Raw genomic sequence first — 10,518 nt, 5'->3', positions numbered from 1 at the left:
ATTATCTTGGGCGACACCACTGTGTCATGGGTGGGGTCTCATTTTCTGCTTTTGTGATGGTTGCTGGGCTAGACAGATGACTAGATTGATATATGACCAAATGGAAGAATGTACACAAAAAAGTCCACCTCCTTGGGAGTAGCGGCCAACCTTTCTTTGCTGGACAGCCACGTCATGGGATTGAGTGCATTTTGTCAGAGGTGTTAAGCATAGATAGACAGAAGGATGTTGGTGTAGAGCAGAGGTCATTTGTCTGGCAGGGCTTCTGACTGAATGTCCAGCTTAAGAGGCATCCTAGGAAACAGAGCTTCCACCTCAAAAGTCGAAGAGGTACTATGAGAGGTAATAATCTGCATGGCCTCACTTCCTGGCATTTGGAGGTTGGCTCTGCCTCCGTTTGGTGACTGCCCACTGCCCTGCGTCAGAATCCCAAAGCTGCCTGTGGGCTCATACCCCTGGCATAGAGAAGAACTGTTCACTTCTAATTGCCATTTGTGTGTGTGTGTGGGGGGGGTTTGTTTTGAGTTAGTTGTCTTAATTATGGGATGCCTCAAAAGTTGAAATATGGATGGGATGCTAGAAAAGTAAGACCAGCATGCTTTCAATAAAGGGTTAGCCGGCAACCCATGCTGCTAGCTGGGGTACGGGGACAAATTCTTCCTGCCTAACAAAGTCTTCCCAGTGGCCACTAGATGTCATGAGAGCCCCCTCATTGCTCCATGGCCTTTCCATTCCCAAGGGAAAATGAGGGTGAAAGCCTGTGACTGGGGCCGAGGCCAACCTCCAGGTAGTGGCTGGAGATAGAGATCAGTTCACCTGGGAAAAATGGCGACTTTGCAAGAGGGGCCCTATGGCATTAGGCCCCATTGAAGTCCCTTCCCTCCCCAAACCACACCATCTTCCAGCTCCACCTCCAAAATCTCCAGGCATTTCCCAACCCAGGTCAGGAACCAAGCAATTGAGACCCAGCAAACTCACACCATAGACATCACCATCCGGCCTCATCAGAAAGCTTTAAGTGAAAAGTCTTTATTTGGAAGAGTCAGCAAAGTCAAGTCCGCACGTTGCATCTGCTCACAGACAGCAGGTTATGACAGAGACACCGTAGTCGGGGGAGGCAGGACATAGATACCTGGGCCATGGGAAAGGGGCAAGGCAAGAAACCAACTTAGGTGGGAATGGGGCATTCACACAGGAGAGTAGGATCACAGCATCCTTTGATGCGGAGTGGTGTTAAGGCAATTTCCCCATCTGTAGGCAGCCTTGAGGAAGGGAGATAGCGAGGCCCCTGGAAACCAGGGGGAGCCTTTGAAATGCAAGCTGGGAGCAAGGGGAGGGAGGGGCACTCTGAGCCTCATGGGGTTGCCAGGACTGGGCGGGAGGGAGTCCCGGGAAGAATGCGGGGAGAAGAATACGGAAACCAGGGCAGGAACTGGGGGTTCATGACAACCCAGAACTGGCAAGCCTTTCTCCCAGGCTAGTGTCCACCCATGTGTTTGAGGGTCCTTATTGTTGCAGGCCCTGCCCAGGAAAACCTTCTCACACTTTACCCCACTGCTGGGTGGCTTCTGTTGCCTGGAAATCAACTGTTATCCCAGGAGATGTTTAGCCATAACCTGGAAGTGAGCAACCTCCTAGAAGTAGTCCCATGGCTCCCTCATTGTGGGCCTCTTCAATCATTGGCTTCATTGCTACACCACAGTTGTGATTGCAAGGCCTTTGTGGCAGAAACACATTTGGGAAAAACGACTCTAAGTCCACATGATGGAGTCAGGTCAACTGACAACCATCATTGGATGCTTATTTCAGATTTGGGATTCACACATTGATTGGGGTGGGGAGTCTGAGGAAGAGTGCTTGCCCTCGAAAGCTCACGCCTTGAATAAATCTTTCTTGGTCTTAAAGGTGCTACTGGATTCTGATTTTATGGGGGGGGGAGTAATCAATAATCTCCCGGGGTGAGATGAGAAACGGGACCTAGGAAAGATTCAAAAGTCGTATTGGTCTGAAGCCAGGTCATCAGACACCCCTGGAATTATCTGCTGCAGCACTGAATCACATGCACTGTGGTATGTGGGGGGGGAGGGTGTATTTGAATCATAGAATCATAGAGTTGGAAGGGGCCATACAGGCCATCTAGTCCAACCCCCAGCTCAACGCAGGATCAGCCCTAAGCATCCTAAAGCATCCAAGAAAAGTGTGTATCCAACCTTTGCTTGAAGACTTCCAGTGAGGGGGCGCTCACCACCTCCTTAGGCAGCCTATTCCACTGCTGAACTACTCTGACTATGAAAATTTCTTTCTTGGTATCTAGCCTATATCGTTGTACTTGTAGTTTAAACCCATTACTGCGCGTCCTTTCCTCTGCAGCCAACGGAAACAGCATCCTGCCCTCCTCCAAAGGACAACCTTTCAAATACTTAAACGAGGGCTATCATGTCCCCCCTCAACCTCCTTTTCTCCAGGCTGAACATTCCCAAGTCCCTCAACCTAGTTGAGAATTTTTTGTCACCAAGGGATGGGTTAGACAGATTTAATCATGGTTTTAGTGGGATTTTATTGTGGGTTGTCTTGTTACCCGCCACCAGCCAGATCAGTGGGAGAGGTGGGATTTAAATAAACAATAATTGAGTACTGAGTCACCCTTATGACCAACAAAGATTTTTTCAAGGTGTGAGCTTTCGTGTGCAAGCACTCTTCCTCAGACAAGGGCCAGCAACTAGTCTCTCTTAATTATTTATTTTCACAGCCAGGAAAGTGTCTGCCATGAATTACTAACCTTGACATTTTTATTTCTCCAATGTTTTTGTGAACTACAACTGAACTCAAAAGGACAGATTAGCTGTTTTAGCAAAGAATTAGCACATGGCGTAACTTGGATATTATGACAGTTTACTAATTTTCCACTGATTTACTTTTGCCTTCTATCTGTACTCTCATGATCCTTGTTCTAGGTGGAGCTGGTTTTCATGCCCTGCTTTCCTCTCCCTGAAGGAGTCTCCAAGGGGCTTCCATTCACCTTCCCTTCCTCTCCCCACCCTGTGAGACGCCCTGTGAGGCAGGTGGCGCTGAGGTCCACGAAGCGGCCCTTGGGCCTCCCCGGGCCGAGACACGTGTCCCGGGGCGCGCAGCGTTTGCCGCTCCGATGACACGCGGGACGGGCTCTCCGCCGGGTTCTAGAGGGATGCCGCGTGTGCGCCGGCCGCGGCCGCGAGGGGGCGCCCGTGCCGCTTGCGCCCCGTCCTCCCGCGCCGGCTAAGGAGGGGGTGCCCCCTCGGCGGCGGAGGGAGGGGGCGTGCGGGGTGGGGGTGGGGGCGGGGGGGGGTGTGCGCGTGCGCCGTCGTCGCGAGCTGTCAAGTCCTCGCTGGGCGCCGCTGCCGCCGGGCTGCCCGCTGCCTGCCTGCCGCCTCCTGGCCGCCCCGCTCGCTGGGCCGCGGCGCTTGTGCCTGGCGGAGGGGGCGGGCGATGCGGAGGGGCTCCCGGAGGCTGCGGACCCGCGCCGCCTGATCGCGCGCCTTGGCGAGGCTTTGGTGCCGGGGGCTCTGCTGGGGGTCGCGCCCCCCCAGCCCCGCCCGCCGCGCCCCGCCCCGCGCCCCCGCGCCCGCGCCCGCGCCCGCCACCATGAGCTGGGGGGCAGAGCTCTGGGTAAGTGGCGGCCGGGGAGGCGCCGGGGCTGCCCGCCAGCGCGTCCACATGGCCCCGCCTGACGCGTGTCTGCCGGCGGGGAGGGAGGGGGGGCGGGGGGGGGGCTGCGGCGCGAGGGGAGGGGGGAGGGGATCCCGGCCGGAGCTCAGCCGCCCCCCTCGCCGCCTCGTTTGGGTCCGGGAAGGGGGGGCTCCGTCTCGCGAGGGAGAGAAGCCCCCAATGCCCCGGAGGGCCGTTTTCCCTCAGGGGGACCGATCTCGCTCGTCCGGAGATCTCCGGGCCCCAGCTGGAGGTTGGCAGCCGTGCCCGCATAGACCCCGGGAAGGGCGGCAGAACTTTAGGGGGTGATTTGGAGCACCCGACCCTCCAGGCGCCCCCCGGCAGTTGGGAACCCCCCCCCGACCGTGGGCTGCCAGTGGGCTGTCAGTTCAAGCCACCCAGCTCGAGGGGGCGTCCTGGGCCCCTCTGGCCCCCTGGGGACAGGGCACCCACCCCCTCTGGCTGGCCTTCTTGCCCTCCTCCGGACTGGCGCTGGGCCCCTGTCTTGCAAAGGCGTCGTGGTGCCCTTGGACCTGCGGGTTGCTAAAGCCCTTGGGGGGGGTGGTTCTCCTGGGATTCCAGGTGACCTCCAGGCTAGGAAGATCAGACCCCCTGAAGAACATAGCGGCATCACATTCCTGCTGAGCTCTCGTCCTTCCCCAAATTCCACGGCCCCCAAACCACCAGGCATTTCCTAAACAGGAGGCGAAGTCAGGAACCCATGGAACTGCTTCAGGCCGAATCTCACCCCTGGTCTACTCTGACCGGCAGCAGCTCTCCAGGGAGTCAGGTTGGGGGCTCACATCACCTCCTGTGGGATCCTCTTAACTGGAGATGCTGCCAGGGACCAGACTGAGACCTCCTGTGTGCCGGGCAGAGGCTCTGTATCCCTTCGGTTCAGTTCAGACATCCTGGGATGCCTTGGCTGGGTGCAGCTATGACGGGCGGGATTGTCAGGTCCACTAAATATGCATGTTAATGGTCTGAAACCCTGGTTTGCGGTCGGCATATTAACCGTGGTTAGGCTTTGTGAAGATCACACTGGATATATAAGCACCAACTTTCTGGCTTTAGCCTCTTGTTCTCCTTCCCTGCTCTGCTCACAGTGCCAGCCAAGCTATCAGCTATGAGAAAACTAGGAAGCCAACCTTTACCAAGGGAAATCTGGATTTTGTTGGCTGCAGGCTGAATCTTTCACTTACTGTTGTTAAGCCATGGCATTGTGTTATGTCTGAACTGAGCCACGTTGAGGCACCAGGGTGAACAAGATGGTAACTTTGCTAGAGTAGCTGCTTTGCAAGCCGTTTACAAGTATTGGGGGAGTCAGAACAACAAAAGGGGGGTGTTCCTTGACAAGATGACTCCGTAATGGTGAATAACTTATCTGATTGGGATGTTCCCCAAAACATTAGTGGTGGGAGATGATGGGTTGTGTTCTAGGGCAAATGTTCCATTTGTGCAGCATGTTTGGGGTGACTGAGCCAAAGAAATGTTCCTCAAACTGTGGCCCTCCAGATGTCCATGGATTACAGATGTCCATGAGTCCTCAGGGGCTCATGAGAATTGTAGTCCATAGACATCTGGAGGGCCACAGTTTGCCCACCCCTGAGCTAGAACATAGGACAAAATACAACGTTTAATGTCAATCAGGCCTTCCTCATCGGTTTGTTGAGGAACCTGCCCCCATCAAAGATGGCAGCTTATTGCAACCATTCTGCCCTGGGCCGTTGCTCTGTTCACTGTCTTTGATGGGTGTGACATCAAAACTTTGTAGCTATTCTATGTTTTTACGCTATTCTGTTGATTCATACCCAGCCTGCCAGACTTGGAACAGATATTTCATATTTCTAGTCTCGGTTGTGATTATTGAAGAAGGCTCTGTGGGCTGAAACACATTTGGGCCGGCAATAGGTGTTCCCAGCATTTTGCTCTTTGTTATTGTATGTGCAACTTATAGTTGTTGTTGTATACTGATACCCACAACCTCTCTTTTTATCCATATTCTCCGTATGCTTTAACTCTCTGTTTATTAGGTAGTTCATAATATAAACAGAATATATATTTTGTTTTATGTTTTAGCTGCTCAACCTTCTAAGTTCCTGACTTACTTCTCAGGTTGGATTTCTATCCTCTTTTGCTGTTTCTGTGAAAAAATATTATTTTCAATGACAGAACCTGGAAATTGCCGGGCTAGGGGCTTGCGACATGCTGCAATGATGGAGACATTCTCTGTCTCCGGAGGAAGACTCCAGCGAGGCTATGATGCTGGGCTTGGCGTACATTTGCTGTGCCTGAATAGCATCCCAAATGTGGCCTTGGAGGCTTAGCCTGTGCCTCATCATTGGACTGGTTTTATTTCTATGAGGCCGATATTGTACCTGATTCTAAAATTAAAAAAAAGGGGGGGGGACACAAGACACAGAGAGATGTACGCCAAAGGATGCCAAAGTGTAGTGAAGACTACAGTGCATTTTGAAGCAAAATTATATTAAGGGTTTCTTCTCTTGAGCGAACTGGGATTTGTGGCCACATGAAATAGCTTAATGATAGGGTATTAGCACTGGGCAAAGGTTACTGCAGTGGCCGGAGGGTTGGCAAAGGGAACGGAACGGGTGGGGGAGAATGTATGGAAATCGGGGGGATTGGCAAAATACTGCAGGATTTCAGACCTCTGTGTATGTGTCTCTGTGTGTGTGTTTGTGGGCACGCATGCCTCGGAAGCTGTCAGCCGGCTGCAAATGAAAAGTAGAAGTCTCAGCGGCTCCTTGGGAGAGGCGTTTTATTGAAGTGCCAAAGAATTGTAGAATTGCTAATTGTTTCCCTGCAGAGAGCACGGGGGTGAGTGCAGGCCTGTTTGGGTGGTGCAGTTGGTTCAGCACTGCGCTTAGAAGGAGCTGGTAGACGGTGCTTTCCAGGTAAACAAGTCATTACCCCGTCGCCTGCTCGGAGCTGCACAGAACTGCTGGATGATGCTATGTCTGTTTGCCGTTGATGACTGCCGTGTTGGCCAGTGCTTACGAAAGGCAATCTGAACCAGGTGATACGACCCACTTCAGGCAGGCTACAGGTAGCTGCCTGGAGCAGATTAGGTTCCCGGAAGGCAAGATTTTGACCTACCCACCATTCATGTCCCTGTGACCTCAAAAGGGCAGGCATGGCAGCATTGGGATCCTGCAAGTACAGGTTTCTGAGCATGTGTGAAGTGCCTTTCTTTGAGCGTCAAAAAGGCCAAGAACATTTTTATCCCTTCCCAATCTCCTTCCTCTCCTCCCCTTAGCGGTGTGCATCTCTTTTAGGTTGCTTGTTCGCGCGGGGGGGGGGGGGGCTGGAGGGAGTGCTCTGTCCCTTTGCAAAGGGCATAGTGGTAACGGGGTGGGAGGAGAAGGGGGTGGAACGTTCCAGTGAGTGACCTGGACATTGCAGTGGGCCTTCAGGAGTTCTTTTGCTTCTATAGGACTGAGGTTTCGGTCAGTAGTTAACATCGTTGTGAGGACTGCATTTCGGTGATGATGCAGTGTTGATAAGGTGTTGATGGCCCTCCATGTGACTGCTTCCTTATCCTGCGAGCGCAAGTGTGGCATCCAACAGGCTTCCCCTTTCTCTCCAGGTTAGCCGCTGGGTGGTCTGAACTTGGCCCAAGCAACATCCGGGCCTAGGATTCAGACGCTTGTTGACAAGTGAATATGTTCTTCCCCTTGTGCCAAGCCACTTCTGCATTATGGTGACTCTGAATTCATGACCTCCCAGACGACCTAGGCTTATCAGCTTCACTCAGGTCTTGCCAACCGAGAGCCCTTGCCGGAGTCCATCCATCTCCTGATGGGTCTCCCTTATTTCCTGCAGCCAGCTGGTTTTCCTAGCTTGACTGTCTTTTCCAGCTACTCTCATCTTCTCATAATGTGACCGAAGTATGATAGCCTCCGGTCCGTCAGTTTAGCTTCTAGGGAGAGGTCAGGCTCATCCGCTTAGACCAGGGGCAGCCAAACTGTGGCTCTCCAGATGTCCATGGACTACAATTCCCAGGAGCCCCTGCCAGCATGGACATCTGGAGAGTCACAGTTTGGCCACCCCTGCCTTAGTACATTGGAAGCATTCCCAGGGTACTTTCTCACATGTGAAATAAAAGCACTTACAATTCACTTAAGCAACGGTTTGCAAATAGATTTTGTCATTTCACACAATAAAATCCAGCTGTAAAAGTGCGCTGAAATTGCATTTTTCTCTGTGTGTGAAAAAGTGCTGGGAGTTCTGGTGTAACATTTCTGTTCAGTGCTCAGGGCCAGCCCAGCCCAGTAAGAGGTACAGGGCAATGAATTTTCAAGGCTCCAGTGGAACATAGTTGATTCCTTCCACGGATCTTGGACAGCAAGATAACGGGATCATTGCGCTCCTCCCCCCCCTGAAAAAAATTCCCTGATTGCACAAAATGGAATGATTTGTCTCCTGCTGGTAATGCTGGGATATGAGACGGATGGGTGAGAATATTAATTCTGTTTGCAGCAGCAAATGAGCTTGGCCCTTGCTGTTTCTTTGCGTGGCAAAGTATACCATTTTTAGAATTAATGCTTTTAGAAAAAATGCTTCACAGTTTTTAGTGTTCATAGCCTTTTAATATATGAATGCACCAATGCTCACAACAGCCCTGCAAAGTTGGTGGGTATTATCCCAACAGGAGGGCTGAAGCCGAGTGGCTTGCATAAGGCCACCTGCTGATTTTGTAGGGGCAAGATTTGGACAGGGTAAGCAGCCCAGATCACACCCCAGTATTTTAAAACCATTATCTCGCTATGAGCCAATCACTCCTGCTAAAAGCTGACTGGCAGCCAGAAGCAGGTGGGTATCTGTGTGTGTGTGTGGGGGGAGGAGGGTGTCTGGGATTGGATGCCGATGGGGTTGATAGTCCTAGGTGTGGTTGGTCACCTGAGTGTGAATGCATGTTAATATGCTGTGATGTCACTGCAGCTCAGCCAATAGTGAGGTGAGGTGAGGGCAGTGAACTTAGAGAAACACCAAACGCTCAGCATTAGTCACCTTGTTGAACATCCCTGGTTATCTTTGGGGGCACTTCAAAAGCCCTTCATTGGAAGGATCCTGGTTAACTACCTTGGCTGTTTTCAGTTGCTTTTCTTTTGCTTTGACCATATGTTGCATATTCATGATCTGGTTTTTTGAGCAGTGATCTGGAGCCCAGGATGAGTAGATTATGCTTCTCATTGCTTATTGAAAACTAGCACCCAGAAGGAAGTCCTATAGGCTGGGATGATTCTCCCTGATATTCTCATGTTCCTACATGCTGACAGGTTTGGTTTTCAGAAAACGGAGAAGCAATTGGACATGGCAACTTGAAAAGGTAAGGGACAGTAAAGACTCTGCCATGATCTGAAAGTTTTTCTGGCATCTTCTTTGAAATGGCATTGGGAATAGAACAAGGCAGTCTTTCCATTGTGCACGGGGGGGGGGGATGCATTTCTTATCGCCAGGTGAGAGTGGTTGAGACATCCCCCCCCCATAACTTGGTAAACCCTTGCTGAACCTCATCTGCAAAGAATAGTCTGTGACATTCTTGGCTCAGGTGCTGAAAAGGAATAGGAAGGAAGATACTCCATCAATGTGTTTGCAAAAATATATCCTCAAGGAAGTTTTCCCCTGAGAACATGTTGCAATTAGCCAGTACATGATCACCTGAATTTTTGTGACTGTTCAGTGACATCACTGTAGTTTAACCAATGAATAGGGATGGGAAAGTGGCACCTAATGCTTCCTTCAGTAACCGTCCTTTTCATGTCTGGAGGATATATGGTATTTGCCAAAGTTCTACCTGTTCTCTAAACGTAACAAAGCTGCAGGGTTTGACTAATGTGTCTGGGCAGCGGATAAAATAAAAGAGTAAGGGCTCCAAAGGTGGGCCCTATCCGGGATGAGGAAGGGTGTCAATTGGCCCCCTCCCCCGGACTGACAATCGGAGGACCCAATCACAGGAGCTTTGCGCCAACACTCCGCCATTTCTTCACTCCCCGCTGAGACGAGCGACAGCCCCCCAGGCGACAGGCCGCACCAGCGCGAAGACGCGTCCCCGACAGCCAGCAATCACGGGTGGTGGCTGCTGCCCACGATTCTTGCCGGCGGGGCCGCCGGGGAACGGCTGGCACCAACTCAATGCCGAGGCTGCCTCCGCCGCTGCGTTGATTCGTTGCAATAGAGAGACCCATCTATCTAGCAGGTGGTGTTTGAGCTGCCGTTATATCATTGCCACGCTCCCTCTGAGTGAAAAAAAAATACCCCCCCCCCGCATGGGTGCGATTTTCGGCCGAAAATAGAGTGAAAAATAAAGGGAAAATAAACCAGCAAACGGAGCTGTGTGTTGCTTGGTGCTTGGTGACTTTAAACAGCTCTGGGGATGGACTGCAGCCGGGGAAGCCTCGCTGGATAAACGAAGGCTCGCCGGTGCGTTGAACTCCGCTCAATGCGAGAAAAAAAAACGGCGATCGCTTCGCCGGAAGATCAGAGGAGAGAGGCAGGGGGAGGGACTTTGCAGAAACCGCAACAATGGTAACACACAGAGCTTTCTCGCTAGTGTTGCAGATTGGTTGCAAGAGTGTAGTGCTTTCCAGAGGGTGAATCCACTTTTTGAGATTTACCTGAAAGCGCTACAACGAAGTGCTTTTTGCGGATCGGTTTCAGGAGTGTTGCAGATTGTCAACGATGTTGTGCATAACAGCAAATCAGTAGCTATTTCAATTTGCAACCATTGCACAATTTTGAACGAGTGCGGAATGGCCCTCAGAATGGATTATGTATTCAAGTGCAGATATATATATATAAAGCCCGTTCATA

General features: G+C 51.7%; 1 protein-coding gene across 1 annotated transcript in view; it reads left to right on the top strand.

The window, feature by feature from the left end:
- Positions 1-3,344: 3,344 nt before the first annotated feature.
- FNBP1 (formin binding protein 1) overlaps positions 3,345-10,518 on the top strand; it is a 208,859-nt gene continuing 201,685 nt past the window's right edge. Inside the window, exon 1 of the mRNA XM_077304877.1 lies at positions 3,345-3,645. Within this exon, the coding sequence (XP_077160992.1) occupies positions 3,622-3,645 (24 nt within the window). The 5' untranslated portion in view covers positions 3,345-3,621. The remainder of the gene's footprint in view (positions 3,646-10,518) is intronic.

The sequence above is a fragment of the Paroedura picta genome, chromosome 12, assembly GCF_049243985.1.
Source record: "Paroedura picta isolate Pp20150507F chromosome 12, Ppicta_v3.0, whole genome shotgun sequence".
In the NCBI taxonomy this organism is placed as follows: Eukaryota; Metazoa; Chordata; class Lepidosauria; order Squamata; family Gekkonidae; genus Paroedura; species Paroedura picta.
The sequence above is the reverse complement of the archived record's forward strand: the minus strand, read 5'-3'. Positions and strand labels throughout refer to the sequence as shown.